Source organism: Gasterosteus aculeatus, chromosome 5 (genome assembly GCF_964276395.1).
Source record: "Gasterosteus aculeatus chromosome 5, fGasAcu3.hap1.1, whole genome shotgun sequence".
In the NCBI taxonomy this organism is placed as follows: domain Eukaryota; kingdom Metazoa; phylum Chordata; class Actinopteri; order Perciformes; family Gasterosteidae; genus Gasterosteus; species Gasterosteus aculeatus.
Window position 1 is genome coordinate 17,347,036 of NC_135692.1, and position 19,805 is coordinate 17,366,840.

General features: G+C 48.4%; 3 protein-coding genes across 17 annotated transcripts; 1 reads left to right on the plus strand and 2 right to left on the minus strand.

Moving 5' to 3' along the window:
* Positions 1-3,808: 3,808 nt before the first annotated feature.
* Positions 3,809-5,044, minus strand: LOC120819541 (leukocyte cell-derived chemotaxin-2). The gene is made up of 4 exons (XM_040177045.2): positions 4,840-5,044; positions 4,442-4,553; positions 4,132-4,283; positions 3,809-4,038 (listed from the first exon to the last, which is right to left on the minus strand). The coding sequence occupies exons 1-4, from the start codon at positions 4,862-4,864 to the stop codon at positions 3,872-3,874; spliced, it is 456 nt and encodes a 151-aa protein (XP_040032979.1). The 5' UTR covers positions 4,865-5,044; the 3' UTR covers positions 3,809-3,871.
* A 303-nt stretch (positions 5,045-5,347) lies between these two features.
* On the minus strand, positions 5,348-9,383 carry bbs1 (Bardet-Biedl syndrome 1). Of its 3 annotated transcripts, none has more exons than XM_040177042.2 (7): positions 8,953-9,383; positions 8,288-8,712; positions 7,392-7,574; positions 7,181-7,312; positions 6,709-6,815; positions 6,513-6,633; positions 5,348-6,431 (listed from the first exon to the last, which is right to left on the minus strand). In XM_040177042.2, the coding sequence occupies exons 2-7, from the start codon at positions 8,666-8,668 to the stop codon at positions 5,610-5,612; spliced, it is 1,746 nt and encodes a 581-aa protein (XP_040032976.2). In that variant the 5' UTR covers positions 8,669-8,712; positions 8,953-9,383; the 3' UTR covers positions 5,348-5,609. The 3 variants fall into 3 exon arrangements, with proteins under 3 accessions (XP_040032976.2, XP_040032978.2, XP_077958828.1); XM_040177044.2 differs by having other exon boundaries at positions 8,288-8,679; positions 8,953-9,356; XM_078102702.1 differs by lacking the exon at positions 8,953-9,383 and having other exon boundaries at positions 8,288-8,713.
* Positions 9,384-9,406: 23 nt separating this feature from the next.
* LOC120819538 (kinesin-like protein KIF20B) lies at positions 9,407-19,451 on the plus strand. Of its 13 annotated transcripts, XM_078102701.1 has the most exons (33): positions 9,409-9,609; positions 9,888-9,994; positions 10,313-10,396; positions 10,471-10,590; positions 10,664-10,802; positions 11,004-11,188; positions 11,279-11,321; positions 11,427-11,563; positions 11,717-11,789; positions 12,428-12,539; positions 12,722-12,793; positions 12,879-13,025; positions 13,125-13,287; positions 13,380-13,673; positions 13,780-13,880; positions 13,978-14,089; positions 14,168-14,276; positions 15,364-15,425; positions 15,522-15,626; positions 15,749-15,875; positions 15,945-16,002; positions 16,066-16,178; positions 16,273-16,397; positions 16,593-16,736; positions 16,826-16,989; positions 17,056-17,213; positions 17,293-17,367; positions 17,481-17,686; positions 17,771-17,887; positions 18,032-18,121; positions 18,779-18,866; positions 18,948-19,078; positions 19,219-19,451. In XM_078102701.1, the coding sequence occupies exons 2-33, from the start codon at positions 9,890-9,892 to the stop codon at positions 19,300-19,302; spliced, it is 3,843 nt and encodes a 1,280-aa protein (XP_077958827.1). In that variant the 5' UTR covers positions 9,409-9,609; positions 9,888-9,889; the 3' UTR covers positions 19,303-19,451. The 13 variants fall into 13 exon arrangements, with proteins under 13 accessions (XP_040032974.2, XP_077958822.1, XP_077958819.1 ...); XM_040177040.2 differs by having other exon boundaries at positions 9,407-9,609; positions 15,945-16,178; XM_078102696.1 differs by having other exon boundaries at positions 9,407-9,609; positions 15,945-16,178; positions 18,032-18,091.
* The last annotated feature ends 354 nt before the right edge of the window (positions 19,452-19,805 follow it).

The following is a 19,805-nucleotide window of genomic DNA, read 5'->3' on the forward strand; positions in this document are numbered from 1 at the left end:
ACAGTGTGTCCATATATCAGTGTGTCCATATATCAGTGTGTCCATATAACAGTGTGTCCATATATCAGTGTGTCCATATAACAGTGTGTCCATATATCAGTGTGTCCACATAACAGTGTGTCCATATATCAGTGTGTCCACATAACAGTGTGTCCATATATCAGTGTGTCCATATAACAGTGTGTCCATATATCAGTGTGTCCACATAACAGTGTGTCCACATAACAGTGTGTCCATATAACAGTGTGTCCATATATCAGTGTGTCCATATAACAGTGTGTCCACATATCAGTGTGTCCATATATCAGTGTGTCCATATATCAATGTGTCCACATAACAGTGTGTCCATATATCAGTGTGTCCATATATCAGTGTGTCCACATAACAGTGTGTCCATATATCAGTGTGTCCATATATCAGTGTGTCCACATAACAGTGTGTCCATATATCAGTGTGTCCATATATCAGTGTGTCCACATAACAGTGTGTCCATATATCAGTGTGTCCACATAACAGTGTGTCCATATATCAGTGTGTCCATATAACAGTGTGTCCATATATCAGTGTGTCCACATAACAGTGTGTCCACATAACAGTGTGTCCATATAACAGTGTGTCCATATAACAGTGTGTCCACATAACAGTGTGTCCACATAACAGTGTGTCCATATATCAGTGTGTCCATATAACAGTGTGTCCATATAACAGTGTGTCCATATATCAGTGTGTCCACATAACAGTGTGTCCACATAACAGTGTGTCCATATATCAGTGTGTCCACATAACAGTGTGTCCACATAACAGTGTGTCCACATAACAGTGTGTCCATATATCAGTGTGTCCACATATCAGTGTGTCCACATAACAGTGTGTCCATATATCAGTGTGTCCATATAACAGTGTGTCCATATATCAGTGTGTCCACATAACAGTGTGTCCATATATCAGTGTGTCCACATAACAGTGTGTCCATATATCAGTGTGTCCATATAACAGTGTGTCCATATATCAGTGTGTCCATATAACAGTGTGTCCACATATCAGTGTGTCCATATATCAGTGTGTCCATATATCAGTGTGTCCACATAACAGTGTGTCCATATATCAGTGTGTCCATATATCAGTGTGTCCACATAACAGTGTGTCCATATATCAGTGTGTCCATATATCAGTGTGTCCATATAACAGTGTGTCCATATATCAGTGTGTCCACATAACAGTGTGTCCAAATAACAGTGTGTCCATATAACAGTGTGTCCACATAACAGTGTGTCCATATATCAGTGTGTCCATATAACAGTGTGTCCATATATCAGTGTGTCCACATAACAGTGTGTCCATATATCAGTGTGTCCATATAACAGTGTGTCCATATATCAGTGTGTCCACATAACAGTGTGTCCATATAACAGTGTGTCCATATATCAGTGTGTCCATATAACAGTGTGTCCATATATCAGTGTGTCCACATAACAGTGTGTCCAAATAACAGTGTGTCCATATAACAGTGTGTCCACATATCAGTGTGTCCATATATCAGTGTGTCCATATAACAGTGTGTCCATATAACAGTGTGTCCATATATCAGTGTGTCCACATAACAGTGTGTCCACATAACAGTGTGTCCATATATCAGTGTGTCCACATAACAGTGTGTCCATATATCAGTGTGTCCATATAACAGTGTGTCCATATATCAGTGTGTCCACATAACAGTGTGTCCATATATCAGTGTGTCCATATAACAGTGTGTCCATATATCAGTGTGTCCACATAACAGTGTGTCCATATATCAGTGTGTCCATATATAATTGTGTCCATATATCAGTGTGTCCATATAACAGTGTGTCCATATATCAGTGTGTCCACATAACAGTGTGTCCAAATAACAGTGTGTCCATATAACAGTGTGTCCACATATCAGTGTGTCCATATATCAGTGTGTCCATATAACAGTGTGTCCATATAACAGTGTGTCCATATATCAGTGTGTCCACATAACAGTGTGTCCACATAACAGTGTGTCCATATATCAGTGTGTCCACATAACAGTGTGTCCATATATCAGTGTGTCCATATAACAGTGTGTCCATATAACAGTGTGTCCATATATCAGTGTGTCCACATAACAGTGTGTCCAAATAACAGTGTGTCCATATAACAGTGTGTCCACATAACAGTGTGTCCATATATCAGTGTGTCCATATAACAGTGTGTCCATATATCAGTGTGTCCACATAACAGTGTGTCCATATATCAGTGTGTCCATATAACAGTGTGTCCATATATCAGTGTGTCCACATAACAGTGTGTCCATATAACAGTGTGTCCATATATCAGTGTGTCCATATAACAGTGTGTCCATATATCAGTGTGTCCACATAACAGTGTGTCCAAATAACAGTGTGTCCATATAACAGTGTGTCCACATATCAGTGTGTCCATATATCAGTGTGTCCATATAACAGTGTGTCCATATAACAGTGTGTCCATATATCAGTGTGTCCACATAACAGTGTGTCCACATAACAGTGTGTCCATATATCAGTGTGTCCACATAACAGTGTGTCCATATATCAGTGTGTCCATATAACAGTGTGTCCATATATCAGTGTGTCCACATAACAGTGTGTCCATATATCAGTGTGTCCATATAACAGTGTGTCCATATATCAGTGTGTCCACATAACAGTGTGTCCATATATCAGTGTGTCCATATATAATTGTGTCCATATATCAGTGTGTCCATATAACAGTGTGTCCATATATCAGTGTGTCCACATAACAGTGTGTCCAAATAACAGTGTGTCCATATAACAGTGTGTCCACATATCAGTGTGTCCATATATCAGTGTGTCCATATAACAGTGTGTCCATATAACAGTGTGTCCATATATCAGTGTGTCCACATAACAGTGTGTCCACATAACAGTGTGTCCATATATCAGTGTGTCCACATAACAGTGTGTCCATATATCAGTGTGTCCATATAACAGTGTGTCCATATAACAGTGTGTCCATATATCAGTGTGTCCACATAACAGTGTGTCCAAATAACAGTGTGTCCATATAACAGTGTGTCCACATAACAGTGTGTCCATATATCAGTGTGTCCATATAACAGTGTGTCCATATATCAGTGTGTCCACATAACAGTGTGTCCATATATCAGTGTGTCCATATAACAGTGTGTCCATATATCAGTGTGTCCACATAACAGTGTGTCCATATAACAGTGTGTCCATATATCAGTGTGTCCATATAACAGTGTGTCCATATATCAGTGTGTCCACATAACAGTGTGTCCAAATAACAGTGTGTCCATATAACAGTGTGTCCACATATCAGTGTGTCCATATATCAGTGTGTCCATATAACAGTGTGTCCATATAACAGTGTGTCCATATAACAGTGTGTCCACATAACAGTGTGTCCATATATCAGTGTGTCCACATAACAGTGTGTCCATATATCAGTGTGTCCATATAACAGTGTGTCCATATATCAGTGTGTCCACATAACAGTGTGTCCATATATCAGTGTGTCCATATAACAGTGTGTCCACATAACAGAGACGTCCCCACCACGCAGACCCATCTGACCACGGATCTTTCTACTTTACAACAAGTTTTGTTACCAGAGATTTTCAGTAAAATAACCGTTTTCTCTGCTCTGTGGTTAATAATTATTAATCGGTGTTAATGATTTAAATGAACCATGTTTTACTTGGAATACATTTTAAATGTGTGATTGTGCGATAATTTTAAACATTCATTTAGAAATGAATTAAATAATAACAAAAGTACTCTTTAAATTTCATTGATTTATAACATCAGTGATTTCAGACCGACAGCCAATCAAACGATCAGAATCAGAAGTATGGCGTTGGGTCGCTCTTGTCGCACATCTGGACGTGAACGTGCGAAGTGATTCCTCTGTAGACGCTCTGCATCGGCATCATGACGCCGATCCGCTCGCCCTTCAGCACCGACCCAGAGACTCGGTCCGGCTGGACGTAAAACAGCTTGAAACACAGACCTGCAGGAAACTCCTGTTAGAATAAAGGTACTAACACAGACGTGTCTAATAAATCGTCATGTGGAGAGACCACACAGCGGCTCCCAGTCGGACCTTCTCCTCTCAGGTTGATGCCGCTGTTGATGGCCGCCTTGTTGCGGTCGTTGTAGACGGTGACGCGTCCGTTGAGAGTCACGTCAAACGGAGCGTAGACAGTTGATCCGTCATTGCACTTGATGTCCAGACCTTTGTGCTCCCTGGTCCCCCTACAACATGCAGACCGCGTTAGACCCACAGAGACGCGGATTCATCCACTGGAGAGACGCCACGTGCACCACGGGGCGTCTCAATAGATGACAGTAGCTCAGAGACGGACACGTCCTCAAACAACACGCACCTCGGTAGTTGTGTGGTGTTGTGTTACCTTCTGGCTCCATAGTGTCCCTGTCCCCAGCTGTCGGACGTCCTCCTGCTGTTGGCAGTGTTTCCACTGCAGAGTTGACCAAACTTTACGCCGTCGCACACACACAGCACGGCTGCACACACACAGACACACAACACACACACTTGTTTTTGTCACATTGACTTAAACGGATGTGCAGGAACTTCTTCAGGAACCTGTGCGTGCTGACTGACACTTTACAAAGTGGGACCTCAATCAAGTGTCCCGTAGCAGACGTGTCCCCTCAATGTGTGTCAGACCTAAAATGTGCTCTTCTCACTCTGATTTTACCACTGAAGAACATTGAGAACATTGTGTTGATCACAGTGACGGAGATCTTTAAAACGCTTCCTATGAAGGTTAACGGATCAGATTCTCACCCAGCAAGACAATGACGCTCCTCATCTTCACGTCTGAACGCTTCGGTCCTGATGAAGAACTTCTTCCCTCCGGCTTTATAAAAGCTGCTGCTCCTCTTTGAACACAACGGGATTTTTATTATTTCACCACAAAAGAGGAGATGACGAAACAAAGCTCAGGTTGGTCCACGTTGTTGATGTTGACTGATGGCAAACATCAGCCTCTGACCCGCCACCTTTATTCCACCAAACCTCAGTTTCATCATCAGTGAAACTCCCATTTCTTTGTTTTACTGTCTTCTGTTTTAAAATAGTAATAAGAAACTAAACCTTCTCTAATTCTATAATCTTTGCCTTTTTTAACTTTGTTTAATGTAATATTTTACCTTTGTTATTGTTCTATTCCATTATTCATTTCTGAGCATTTTAAAATGTAGAACCACGTTAGATTAGACAATGAACCGACGCTTTTCTTACAGCGTGGATTTATGATTTATGTGTAAATCAACATCATTGCTTTACAACATTGTTTTATTAAATCTGTTTTTTATTTGAATCCCTGAGAGATAAAACGTCTTCTTCACTAATGTTTTAAGTACACAAACGTTGAGAAATCTACACAAAACAACGTTAAGAATGTTTGTCTGCGGCTTCTGGACGAATCTCCAACAACAGAACATTTGAAGTATTATTAAATATTAAATCAGGTTGCAGTTTAAACCTTTTCACACATCAGACTTGAGAGCCTATTATTCATTCTTATGAATGAAGTTGGAGGTGGTGTGATGTCATCAGAGGGTCAGCCCCTCGCTGACGGGCATGTTGATGTGTGCGGTCAGCAGCGGGGAGCTCCGCCCCTCGTGCAGGACGAACACCTTGATGATGTCAGAGATGCCCTTGTCGCTGGTGCACTCCACGAAGGTCTCCACGGGGTAGACGAGCCCGGGCACCAGCAGAGGGATCCTCATGTACGGGTTCCTCATATGGTACAGGCCCTCGTCGTACAGGAAGCTGACGGCCAGGTTGACCGCGGGCCGACGCGCGCCCGTGTTCTGTATGTTGAGGGTGAGCTTGAAGGCCGGGCCCAGGCCCTGCACCACGGCGTTCATCTTGAGCGGCTCGCTGGAGGACATCGGCGTCAGGCTGCACTCCAGGGCCACCACGTAGGACTTGGCGGCGGCCAGGCGCAGGCGGCTCAGGTCCATCTGGAAGGCGCGGTGCATGGCCACGCCGCTCTCGCGCTCCCTCAGCGTCTGGTCCACGTACAGCTTGGTCTTCTTGGGCACGTTGAGGCGGACGCTCTGGGACGCCGGCGGCCCCGGGGCGCTCTCCCGTTCATCGAGGGCCGCGGTTCTCTTCAGGATCTTCACCATCAAACCCCCTCCCTTGGTGGTCAAGACCAGGGTCCCGTCCTCGCGTCCGTACCGCCCAAAGCAGATGCTGGTGACCACGTCGGGTGTCTTGATGGTGCTCAGCAGGTTCTTGTCTTGGTACAGGTGGACCTCGCAGTTGGCCAGGCCCACCAGAACCGCCTGGAAGCCCCTGGTGGGGAGGTCCATGGAGGCCAAAGTGGTGATGGGAGCCGTGAGGACGGCCTTCCACAGCTTCTTCCCCTGAGGACGCAACCAAAAACACAACGTGATCTTCGTGCCACATTCACAAGGAGACTGAACTCCTGCCCTCCATCATCTGACCTTCTGGGTGAAGCCCTGCAGGCTCTCGTCGGTGCAGCCCACCACCACGTTCTTCCCGACCCTCACCAGACCCACCGGGTGGGACGACAACTCAATGCTGTACTTGGGTCTGTCAAAGTCCCTGAACAGCGGGGTCACAAGGCAGACAGGTGAGTTCCCTCAGACAGCCGAGTCCTCTCAGACAGGTGTGTCTCACCTGCGCAAGATGTAAATGTTGCCGTTGCGACATGCTGCCGTGATGCGAAACTCCACATCGAACTGCCCAGTGACGTCCATCATGGTGGGAGCGGCCGGCAGCGACATCTTCAACAGAAAAGCTCTCTTACTTGTTGCTCTCACTGGCTTTCCTCTGCAGGACCACAGAGTTTTATACAGTTGTCATGGAGACAGTTAAGGTTGTCATCAGGTCACCTGATGATTGAACCCAAGTCCACACGCCGAGGACAGCCAATGAGATGTCTGCGCTCTCATATCATAGTGAATTGACAAATACAGCCGGTGAACACGTTCAAGTGGCTTTTATTATGAAATATTTCATATTTATATTGGAGATGGAATAGAAAAGGGCCCTCGTATTCATCCCTGGATGATAGAGGCACATACAATAACCCCCTGTCCTCCCAGTAGCACCAGTTCAGCTGCAGCCCCAGTGTGTGATGGGAGTTTACTTTGGAGAGGATGATGAAGGCCTCGGGGTCGAGGACGAAGACCTCGCTGCTCTCCGTCCCGATCACCAGGCAGCTGACGCCGTCCTCATCCGCCGTGCTCTTCTTCAGAGTCCCGATGCAGGTGATGACAGTCTGAAACACAGGCGACCAGTCAGAGCGGGGGGGGGGGACTCTATTGCCCATGGTGCCGACGTCACAACGAGCTTTGTACCTGCCGTCTGATTGGCTGCTGCTTGTGCAGCTGGACGAACTCGTCCATGTCGCCCGCCTCCAGGGAGAGGAACCTGAGTGAGCGGACGGACAGCGGGACTTCGGCCGTCTTCCTGAGGCTCTCCAACATCTCCCTCAGGGTGAGGGGGTCAATCTGACCCTCCCTCACCTGCTGCCACACATCCTGACCAATCAGAGCACAGCGCGTCTTATTACACACTACCTTTGTGCTCCCAAGGTCTTAGTATGTAGCATTTTAAACCAGGAGCTCAGTAAAAGTTACTGAGATTTTCAACGTTGGACTGGACCGTCCTACAAAGAATACCTGCTTATCACATCACATCACGTGTCATTTATCTGACGCTTTTATACAAAGCGACTTACAATAAGAACATTTCAACCATAAGGACACAAACTCAGAAGAGCAAGAAACAAGGTGCAATTTCCTAAAATAAGCCAACTTGTTATAGATAAGAGGCGTCATCAGGCCTTCACATCTCAAGGCCTGGTGCCCCTCACTGAGAGCAAAACACTCGACTAGATCTCCACTCTTTGCTGTCCTGCTCCTAAATGGTGGAAGGAGGTCTCTGAAGACATCAGGACCACAGAGAGCCTTCACATCTTCAGACTAAAGACACACCTCTTCAGACTCTACCTCCACTAACACACTAACTAACTGCAGCACTTACATTGGACTTATAATGGTTCTTATCTACAGCAAGTTGTACATCGGCTTATTTGTTCTTTTGAGTTTGTATCCTCGTGGTTTAAATGCACTTATTATAAGTTGTTTTTTTAGCGTCAGCTAAATGACATGTAATGTAAAGTAACTGACAGTAACTGTGTTTTAATCAGGGCGCCGCGGCTGATAGCAGACACCACCGGACGGAACCAGACCTGCTCCAGCGAGTTGACCTCTAAGCCCGGCAGTGTGAACTTGAAGTACGGCCGCAGATTTTTGTAGACGTATACGCAGGGCCCAGACGCCACGGCCACGGCGGGGATGCGGGGCTCGTGCAGGTCCATGAAGAAGGCCACCAGACCGGCAGGCAGGTCCAGCAGGGTGCTCTCGCTGGTCAGCGCCGTGCCACTGTAGACCTTCAGCTTCATGCCCGACGAGCCGGAGCCCAGGTCGCCCACCACCAGGCGGTTCTCGCCGTCACCGCTCAGGTCTGCCAGGTCCACGCAGGACGAGAAGGTATGGAGGCCAGCCACCGGGTCGTAGTGAGCGTCCAGCCATTTGCCCCCCCCGTCGGCGCGCGGCTCCACCGACGCCATGACGGCAGCAGCTGGAGGAGGAGAGCAGCGGATACAGGTGAGACCTGAAGAGAGACCAGGGTGAGGAAGGGAGACACGGTCATTCATTGCTTCACCTAAATGGATGGATTGGTATTATTGCAATAAAAAGTACAATATTTAGCTCTGAGGTGTAGAATGTACTGCAGTAAATGACAAGTACCTCTAGTAGTGTATACTTGAGTGAGGTACTTGGCTCTTGTCAGATAACAGTAGTGATGGGGAGTATCGAGACTGATCAATAACGGGTCACGACGCTTTCTTACCGTTGTCAGGGAAACCAGTATGCTGCGTCTCCTCGCGGTGAATCCTGACTTTCTCGTCGGGGTTATTAGAAGTTAGAGCCGTGGAACGTGTTTTCCAATAAAAACAACAATGATAAATTACTAAAGTAGCAGCTAAATTAGCTGCTAATCCAACAAATCCGCTTGAAATCCTCTTCGGTTCTCGTCCAGTTCGGTCGCTTGCTGATGACGTCGTTCTGAACCGACGGTGTTTACTGCTTCTGTTTCCATGTGAACAGCTTTGTGACGCATTGCCGCCACGAGCTGTCACTCCGTTATATTAAAAACACTACCATGTTTTTTTAATTACTCTGCCACAGTGAAGGTTTTAATTCCACAATGTTACAAAACTTGTATTAAATGCTTTTCATTGTCCACATAGTCTCGCGATACCCTGTCCGAAACCTGCGTGACGTATCATTATGCAGCTACCTGATTGGTCCTACGGTCTCCGTTTAAAAACTATACCGCGTAAGTTAGATGAGGAGAGGTTTCCGTGGCTATTGTTAGCGGGGGGTTCTAATAAAACTCATCCGGAGAGAGTAGCACTGTAGTGAAGGAGAAAGTTGAGTCTTCCTGCTGTCAATTACCGAGAGGTCTCGTCCCCAAAGGACGTTGAAACCCGACAAACAGACGCCAGTACGTGTGTGAGTTAGCTAGTGGTGGCTAATGCTAACAACAGAGCAACAGTAGCTAACTGCTGTTTAGTTGTTATGAGATCTTTTCTGACTCTTTGAGGCCTCGTTGTCAGACATCACGACAGAATCCATTTAAATATTAAGCCATTTAAGATATTTGTGTTAATGCTCCACTAAACTAGAGAGATCACTTTGGAAATAATCCGCATCTCACGTCCTTTCGCAGCGGGCTGATGTCAACATTGAACACTGACCGGATTTACATGTTGTGTTGTGCAGAAATGATGGAGTCTTGTTTCGGGGGGAAACCGGACAGAGTCGGTCCGGTTGTGGTGGACGATATCAAGAGAGACCTGCTGCGGGAGTTCACTGCTTTACCTCAACAGGTAACTGTCTCTGTCTCCTACAGTCTCTGTCTGCAGTGGTGTAAGAAGTACTCCGGTCTTACTTATATAATGTCTTATAATTATAATGTCTTTATGTAGTGCTGGTAGTTTCATTCCAAGTAATAATTGCTTATTTATTTGTTGTTTTTTAAGAGACCAAAGTTTCATATTAGATTTAGTGCAGTAAAGAGTAGAATATTACCTCTGTGGCCAAGAAGCAGGAAATACTCGTTCGTACCAGTGCTTTGTTACTGTCACTGCTGGTGTCAGCGGGATGTTGTTGTCACGGTGACAGACGATGTTGTTTTGTGTCATCAGGACGCCGTTCAGTCTGAGAACCTGCAGGTTTACCTGCGTGTTCGACCGTTCACTGCAGCTGAGAGCGACAAGAAGGAGGCACAGGTGGGACACACACACATGCCTGATGATTGGTCGTTAGTATCCATATCGATTGATAATGGGGCTCTGCTCTGCAGGACTGTGTGACCATCGAGGGACCGGACACTGTTGTCCTGACGGCTCCCCGGAGTGGTCAATCAAACCGGCAGAGCGACAAGTCCCTCCCACAAACCGCGCAGAGGTTCACCTTCACACAGGTAGCTGTGGCGTCACCTGTCTGTCACAGGGTTGTTTGTGTTTACTCATTGGACTGTTGGATGTTTCGATCAGGTGTTCGATCCCGAGTCCAGCCAGAAGAAGGTCTTCGACGGGTCAGTTCGGGATTTGGTCCGTGACGTTCTGACCGGAGGAAACTGTCTTGTGTTCACCTACGGAGTCACCAACGCTGGGAAGACCTTCACCTTCCTGGGTCAGAGACAGTGTCTGCCTGTCTGTCTGTCTGTCCGCTCCACATAGTACTGTGACCCTTTTAATCAGTGATGCAGAGGAAGCCGGTCCTTCTCTGTCTTCTGTGTAAAACACGTCTAAAATGAACTCTGTCTGATTCCAAACATCTCTGTAAACATTACTGTTTGATCTATTTTCATCTGCCTGTCTGTCTGTGCCTCAGGCCCGGACCATGACTCAGGTCTGTTGCCCCGGGCTCTGTCCGTGATCTTTAACAGCATCGAGGGCCGTCTGTACGGTCGGTCCGATCTGAAGCCGCAGCGCTGCAGAGACGTCAGCAGACTGACTCCAGACCAGCAGGCAGCTGAGAGCAGCAGCAAGAGAAACCTGCTGAGGCTGCTCAAGGAGGTGAGGATGTACAAGTACACACGTCTGTGTACTACTGTGTGTACCAGTTTGTGTACTGAGTTGTGTCCTGCTGGGTCTCGTTGTCTGCAGAGCGACAGAAGTCAGACGTCGGGCAGATCGACCTTCCTGGACGGTCAGCCAGAGGATTTATCACAAGATTTTCGTTGTGTTTTTTAGTCCCACAAAAGTCGCGTGGACCCCACGTCTGCCGTAAACGAGGACGTGTGTGTGTTTCCAGGCTCCTCCCTCAGCACTGACAGCGGCGTCTCCGAGGCCGACAGCTTCTCATTGGACGTTGAGTCAAACGTCCGCTTCTCCGTCTGGGTTTCCTTCTGTGAGATTTACAACGACAACATCCACGACCTGCTGGAGCAGGTGACTCTGCTACACACACACACACACACACACAGAGTTTGCGTTAAATAGGAGGTGAGGACCAGACAAAAGAAGAAAAGGTCTCACTGAAGTATTCATAGTCCAATCGAAGCAGCTGTGATCATTTATGGAGCATTGATCTGTGGTGCTCAGGTTCCCGGTGGTCACCTCAGGAGGACGGTTCTGCGTCTGTCTCAGGACGTCAAAGGAAACTCCTTCATCAAAGGTAAAATAGATTTTACCAACAACTCTTGCTTGCTATTGATGTCTCAGTCAGTTTGTGTATCATCACTATTCTTTGTTGCGTTCTAAAACCAGAAGATCAACGAACTATATATATTTGTAAACTCTTCTTCATGAACGTCTTTATTACCTCCATACAAGAACTATAAAGAAACAAATCCAATTCAGCGTTTCCCCCTGGGGTACAACTTCAGGGGAGTAGAAGTAGTCGGGCGACCGGTTCGGTTGACGGGGGAGGGGGGGGGGGGGGGTTAGGGGGGGTAGTGGTTTGTGTGCTAGTGCGAGCGCCACATGCGCGCAAACACGTACATATTCGCGCACGTGTTGGTGTGAAACTGCTGCGTAGGAGGAGAAAAAAAAGTAAAAATGTCCAGACTTTAAAGGGCGGCACTGTAATCACACACTGCTGTAGTGTGTAATTGTAGTGTAGTGTGTAATTACACACTGCCAGGTGACAGCAGTGTCATCAGTCTGCAGATATTTCACAATAAAAGCCTCATTGTTGTTTTTGTGCAGTTGCCTTAGCGATGGTTCTAACAAGCAAACTTCTGTTCAAACTGAACAGACTTACAGTGAGACGTGTGTGTGTGTGTGTGTGTGCGTGTGCGTGTACGTGTACAGACCTGCGCTGGGTCCAGGTGAGCAGCTCCGACGAAGCCTACAGAGTGATGAAGATCGGGAAGAAGAACCAGAGCTTCTCCTCCACCCGACTGAACCATCTGTCCAGCAGGAGGTCAGCTGATCTGAGATCAGATACTTTCGCTTCTTACGTCTCAGATCAGTTATCAAACCACCGACGTCCGGTACTGTGTATCTCCTCCTGTCATGTGATGGAGGATCTGAAGGGTTCACTGTGATCAGACGCACAAACACTGGCCCGGGTTCCTAAGATAAGTTCTCCGTGCGTCCCTGCAGCCACAGCATCTTCTCCATCAGGATCCTCCGGGTGGACGACGCCGGCGTTCCCAGAGTCCTCGGCATCAGCGAGTAAGGCGGCGGCCCTATAAGCGACAAGCTTGCGTGGATGACATCATCAGTATTAGTAATACTAAGAATGCAATGTCCCTGTGAGGTTGTCCCTGTGTGACCTGGCCGGGTCGGAGCGCTGCTCCCGCACGCACAACACCGGGGAGCGCCTGAAGGAGGCGGGAAACATCAACAACTCGCTGCTGACGCTCGGGAAGTGCATCAGCGCCATGAGGCTCAACCAGCACACCAAGTAGGGCCAGCACGCTGTGGGGGGGGCGGGGTCACGCTGTGGGGGGGGCGGGGTCACGCTGTGGGGGGGTGGACTGACCCTGTGATTCTAACTCCACAGGGTCCAGCACCACGTCCCCTTCAGGGAGTCTAAGCTCACCCACTTCCTGCAGTTCTTCTTCTGTGGTGGTGGCCGGGTGTCAATGGTGGTCAACATTAACAAGAACTCTGCCTGCTTCGACGAGACGCTCAACGTCCTGAAGTTCTCCGCCCTGGCCCAGAAGGTCAGAGACACACACACACACACACAGGTCTTTACTTCAGTGTGTCTTTGTCCCTCCTGGATGAAGATGGCCGCCCTCCTCTGCCTGTCCAGGTGGTGGTGTTGAACTCAAGGCCGGTTGTCCCGGACCATGTCCCCCACAACTCGGCCATGGAGCTGTCTCTGATCATCGAGGACGCCGAACACCGCAGGAAGGTGTCTGGGCGGGGCAGGAAGAGCTCGCTGGTTGCCTGGGAGACGACCCTGGAGGATGTGCTGGAGGATGGGGAGGAGGGGGAAGAAGATGAGGAAGATGAGGAGAGTGTGATGGAAGGGACGGTGCTGGATGCAGGAGGCGAGGAAGACGAGGGGGAGGAAGGTGACACGACCATGGAAGTTGAAGACAAGGTAACGATTTCATTTGAACGAAGTTGTTGTCTTAAAGAAGTGAAGAAAGCATGAGCTCTCTGTCTGTCTGTCTGTCTGTCTGTCTGTCTGTCTGTCTGTCTGACAGCACGGGGACGCGGCTCTGCGCTTGGTCCTGGAAGCTCAGATCAGAGAGGAAGTCAGCGCTGAGTTCATGGAGCTCTACAGCAAGATGGAGAAAGACTACAGGTAACAAGGTCATGTGACTGAACCACAGTGCCTCACCTGATTGTGATCTCACACGTGTGTGTGTGTGTGTGTGTGTGTGTGTGTGTGTGTGTGTCAGTGAGCGCCTGGAGAAGGAGCGGGAGATCCTCGAGGAGCGAGCTGAGAAGAGAGTGGAGATCCTGAAGAACCTTGTCAATAAGACGGCAGACCTGAAGACCGCCAACAGCAAGGTGATCAATAACACCTGTCTATCTCACCACGGATCATTATTGAGTATCACTGATCAATAACTATTGATTGGCTGTCAGGAGGCCGATCTGTTGGAGATCTTCAGCTCGGTTACTGAAGACCTGGAGAAGATCAGAGAAGATGCTCAGAGTGTTCACCTCTGTCTGACTGAGCACGCACACAATGAAGGTACACACACAAACACTGCGGGGCGTCTAGGTGAGTGGAGTGTGTGTGTGTGTGTGTGTGTGTGTGTGTGTGTGTGTGTGTGTGTTACTGATGGCAGGTGGCTCTGTGTGAACGGGTGAATGATGAAATGAAGTGGTGAAGCGCTTCAAATGGAGTCCACATGGCACACGTTACATTATATGACATTACGTGTCATTTAGCTGACGCTTTTATCCAAAGCGATAAAGTAAAGAGAAAAAGCTCCATTTGGGTGAAATGAGTAAACCTGTGCCAGTGCATCGGTTTGAGGCTGAAGGAGAAGGTGGAGCAGAGAGCGGCTGGGTGGACGTGTCCTCAGGTGTGATCCAGGTCTCAGTGAGAGGAAGTCAATAAGACACACTGCAGGCACACACACACGCTGCAGGCACACACACACACACACACGCTGCAGGCACACACACACGCTGCAGGCACACACACACGCTGCAGGCACACACACACACACACACGCTGCAGGCACACACACACGCTGCAGGCACACACACACACGCTGCAGGCACACACACACACACACACGCTGCAGGCACACACACACGCTGCAGGCACACACACACGCTGCAGGCACACACACACGCTGCAGGCACACACACACACACACACGCTGCAGGCACACACACACGCTGCAGGCACACACACACACACACACGCTGCAGGCACACACACACACACACTGCAGGCACACACACACACACGCTGCAGGCACACACACACACACGCTGCAGGCACACACACACACGCTGCAGGCACACACACACACACGCTGCAGGCACACACACACACGCTGCAGGCACACACACACACGCTGCAGGCACACACACACACGCTGCAGGCACACACACACACGCTGCAGGCACACACACACACGCTGCAGGCACACACACACGCTGCAGGCACACACACACACACGCTGAAGGGACACACACACACACTGCAGGCACACACACGCTGCAGGCGCACACACACACACGCTGCAGGCACACACACACACACTGGATGGGTTCTTGGAGCTAAGTTGACCTTTGACCTTTGTGCTGATCTGGACCTGCAGAACTGGAAGCGCTGCGGTTGGAGAAGCAGCGGTCACATGACCAGCTGCTGGAGGCCAAAGAGGTAGCTTCTTCTTCTGTGGTGTGACTGCGTTTTGGTGCATCTGCGATGCCATTGTTCATAATGTCTTCTGTCAATAAAGTTATTTTGTTTTTCCAGATCCTGAAGCAGCAGCAGCTGCACTTATCAGAACTGATGGAGATAAATCAGCAGAAAGACGACATCATCGAAAGACTGAGGACGGAGAACCTAGAGAACCCCCACGTAGACAATCCCCTCTTAATGTCACAGACAATGATGAGAATACTTTATATTAGTGATATTGATTATTATTATTATTACTACTTTGTGTGAATATTGATAGTGACGTAATGATAATCCCACAGATGGAGCTTCAGCAGACATGCAGCTGTCTGAGGAGGACCACAGGAGAGGAGGTGACAGAGGAGAACACGAAGCGTCAGTGTGGAGCTCTGGTGGAGGAAGAGGAGAGAGGACCAGCAAAGAAGAGAGGTGAGAGGGAGGAGGGGGAGAAGGAGGTTCACACCGTCAAACCTAAATGCTTCTCCTCTGTCTCCTCAGTGCTGGAGGATGAGATCTGGAGGCTGCAGGAGGACAACGACCAGAAGGACGAAACCATCAAGGAGCTGAGGAGACGGGAGGACGAGCTGAAAGGACTGGAGGACGAGCTGAGAGGGAGGGACAAGGAGCTGAGGAGACGGGAGGACGAGTTGAGAGGGAGGGACAAGGAGCTGAGGAGACAAGAGGAGGAGGGGGAGGTGCTGAAGAAGGAGCAGGCTGCCCTGGAGCTGACCGGTAGGAGCTGGACCCAGTGCATAAATGGATCAATGATGCCATGAAGACCTTAGAGCGTGACTCATTGTCCCGTCCCGTCCCCCCCCCCCAATAGATCTGGAGGAGTGTCCCCACTGTGCGTCTGTGTTGTCGTCCCTGGAGGCGAAGCAGAGGGAAGCTTCCAGACTGGTGAAGGAGAACAAAGCTCTGGTTAACGGGATCTTCCAGCTCCAGACGGAGGTACAACTCCACCCTCTTGGTCAAAGGTTATTTTGTGTATATATATATATCTATATATATATATAGATATATATATGTATCTATCAGGACATTGAGCGTATCAATAGTAATAAATATCTAAATCTAACTAAGTACTTATTAAAAGCATATTTATTATTGTTATTATTATTATTATTATTAACTGTCTTTCCTCAGGTGACCCGTCTCCAGACGGAGCTCAAGGAAAAGACTGACCGGTCTGACAGCCCATCACAGCCACTGAATATTGAGAAGACCCGCCTCCCAGACATGCAGAGCCAATCGGAGGAAAAGACGCAGGTGGAGTGTCTGAAGCAGGAGGTCAATGTTCCTCCTTTTTCTTTGGTTTCTCTGCTGATCGATTGATTTTGGAGGTTCTGATTGATCAGTGTCAATTGATCAACTGATAGTTTCAGGAGGAGCCGGGGCAGAGCAGCAGCAGGGTCTTCCACGCCGCCATGGAGAAGCTGAAGAAGGAGAGCCAGGCAGCGCTGGAAAGGTCTTCTCAGCAATCACTACAGATCCAGGATCTGCTGAGAGAGAAGAGCCAACTGGAGGAATCCCTGATGAACAGGTAGAGGAGGAGTCACATGGGCTCATCGAGAAGGTTTCTCAAGTATCTAATCCCCTCGTCCTGCAGTGAAAACAGGCTCCTTAAACTCAATGAGGAGTCCGCCAATCAGACGGCAGAATTCACGAGTCGTCTCCGCAGCCTGAAGGAGGAGCTTGAGTCTGAAGGCGGAGCTCTGCGACGTAAACTGGAGGAACGGAGGAGGAGTCAGGAGAGGGAGAAGGAAGGTGAGAGGATGAAATAAACCTTGTTAAGAGAAGAACCTTATTCATGACCTCATCCCTTCATGGGACATCCGTCTCTCAGAGCTGCTCCGGGTCCTGTCCGAAAAGGAGAAACTCATAGAAGAATGTCGTGGACAGACAGAGACTCTGAGAAAAGGTATCTCCATCGTCTCCATCACCTCCATCTCCTTCAGTACCTCCATCACCTGGAGCAATGGAGAACTTTGCATTGATCTGATCGGGAGATCTCAACCTTCTTGTGTTCTTCAGAGCTGGTGCGTCTGAGTGAAGACCTGCGGAGGAGGGAGGAGAACAGAGAGGTGGAGGTGCCGGTGGTGGAGGAGCTGAAGGAGGCGATCCAAAGACTGCAGGAGGAGGAAGAGGAGGAGGAGGAGGAGGGAAGCAGCAGGACGTTTGAGGCTGTGAGGAGGGAGGTGGACAGACTGCAGAGAGGGAAGGAGGAGGGAGACCCACAGGTGAGACATCTCACTTCTCCTCACTTGTCTCTCAGGAGGAGAGATTACTAAGCTGACGTCTCGAATGTGTGTGTCTGTGTGTAGAGGCGTGGCGTTCGAGTCCCTCTTTCAGAGCGGGACGTCCAGGTGTCTCCTCTGAGATCCAACAAGGCCGACGGGAAAACAACTCCAGGGAGGAAGAGGAAGAGCTGTGAGGTGCAGGTGTGTGTCTGTGTGTGTGTCTGTCACTGATTTTAGATATTTTCTAAATGTGTGTGTGTGTGTGTGTGTGTGTGTGTGTGTGTGTGTGTGTGTGTGTGTGTGTGTGTGTGTGTGTGTGTGTGTGTGTGTGTGTGTGTGTTTCAGGACTTGGTGTTCAGTGAGAACAAGAGGAACAAAGTGAGATGCTGTCGAAAAAACAAACCGGTGAGAAACAAAAGACAGCTGAAGAGAAAAGTGAGACCAGTCAAATGTTCTCTGTCCCTCACCCTGTCTCTATCTATATGTCCCTCACCCTGTCTCTATCTATATGTCCCTCACCCTGTCTCTATCTATATGTCCCTCACCCTGTCTCTATCTGTCCCTCACCCTGTCTCTATCTATCTGTCCCTCACCCTGTCTCTATCTATATGTCCCTCACCCTGTCTCTATCTATATGTCCCTCACCCTGTCTCTATCTGTCCCTCACCATGTCTCTATCTATATGTCCCTCACCCTGTCTCTATCTATCTGTCCCTCACCCTGTCTCTATCTATCTGTCCCTCACCCTGTCTCTATCTATATGTCCCTCACCCTGTCTCTATCTATATGTCCCTCACCCTGTCTCTATCTGTCCCTCACCCTGTCTCTATCTATATGTCCCTCACCCTGTCTCTATCTATCTGTCCCTCACCCTGTCTCTATCTGTCTGTCCCTCACCCTGTCTCTATCTATATGTCCCTCACCCTGTCTCTATCTGTCCCTCACCCTGCCTCTATCTATCTGTCCCTCACCCTGTCTCTATCTATCTGTCCCTCACCCTGTCTCTATCTATCTGTCCCTCACCCTGTCTCTATCTATCTGTCCCTCACCCTGTCTCTATCTATCTGTCCCTCACCCTGTCTCTCCCTCCAGTCTTCTGCGCTGAAGGAGAAGAGCGACGGTGCTCTTCAGAAGATCGAGGAGTTGATCCACAGCTCTCCGTCCATCCTGGGCAGCAAAGGTCGGTGTGTTTTTTATGACTCAGTCAGTAAACAGTCAGACTGTAACAACAGCTCGTTTGTCTTTGTCCTCCTCTCTGCAGCTAAATCCATCATGGGCCTCGTCAGTGGACATTCAGTGGAGAAGGTGACTGGGGCAACCAGACCCAAACGAGGACGGAGAAAGCTTTATAAGACTGAGGACTCGTCTCTGCTGTCCGATTCCCCGAGCATGGTGTGTGTGTGTGTGTGTGTGTGTGTGTGTGTGTGTGTGTGTGTGTGTGTGTGTGTGTGTGTGTGTGTGTGTTTTACTGTCATTATTACATCTTTGTACAGTAAAATGCCGAGTTGTCTTTTTAATGTGTTGTGTTTCAGATGGCAGCAGGAGCAAAGGAGGAGAAGGAGAGCGATCACCTGATCATCAAGAGACAGCTGCGCTCCAATAAAAGCAGGAAGTGACTGTCATCCACTGACTGGTCATGTGACCACTGGTCTGCAACGATATCCGTCTTACCAAAGAGATTGGTTTTAAATATTTGTTTGTTTTTGTTTTTTACTGAGAGGAGGACAACGCCCCTTTTCCCCAAATAAATCACATCAAATCCAAACGCTCATTTGATGTTTCTCTACTTTTTTGATTTACTCAGCCACCAAATAGAAACTTTAATAGAACATTTATTATTTTTAAGTTTCACACATTTAATTCAAAACTGAGTGTAGTAAATAATATGCCCATTTTTAAAATGGTATACTTGAATGTTGTCCCTTCCATCATCAAACTGCTGATCCTTCATACAGGGCCGCAGCGGTCGATCCCAGCTAACCAAAAGCGAAGCAGATTCTCTGCACGCTTTCCTCGCCCGACTAGCTTCATTCGCTTCATCGGCGCCAGACAGGGGGCGTGGCTGATCTCTGTCGCTTGTCTCGGTAAAGACCGTTATCATTTCCGTTATCCACCATGG

Coding starts and splice junctions, on each gene's coding strand:
- LOC120819538 (XM_040177040.2), top strand. CDS start 9,890: ATGATGGAGTCTTGTTTCGGGGGGAAACCGGACAGAGTCGGTCCGGTT. Junction 16,990..17,055: donor GAGGAATCCCTGATGAACAG/GTAGAGGAGGAG, acceptor CTCGTCCTGCAG/TGAAAACAGGCTCCTTAAAC. Junction 18,122..18,778: donor AAAGACAGCTGAAGAGAAAA/GTGAGACCAGTC, acceptor CTCTCCCTCCAG/TCTTCTGCGCTGAAGGAGAA.
- LOC120819541 (XM_040177045.2), bottom strand. CDS start 4,864: ATGAGGAGCGTCATTGTCTTGCTGG. Junction 4,284..4,441: donor GGACACTATGGAGCCAGAAG/GTAACACAACAC, acceptor TGCATGTTGTAG/GGGGACCAGGGAGCACAAAG. Junction 4,039..4,131: donor CATCAACCTGAGAGGAGAAG/GTCCGACTGGGA, acceptor AGTTTCCTGCAG/GTCTGTGTTTCAAGCTGTTT.
- bbs1 (XM_040177042.2), bottom strand. CDS start 8,668: ATGGCGTCGGTGGAGCCGCGCGCCGACGGGGGGGGCAAATGGCTGGAC. Junction 7,575..8,287: donor AGGTCAACTCGCTGGAGCAG/GTCTGGTTCCGT, acceptor CTGATTGGTCAG/GATGTGTGGCAGCAGGTGAG. Junction 6,432..6,512: donor TGCAGGGCTTCACCCAGAAG/GTCAGATGATGG, acceptor TTGCGTCCTCAG/GGGAAGAAGCTGTGGAAGGC.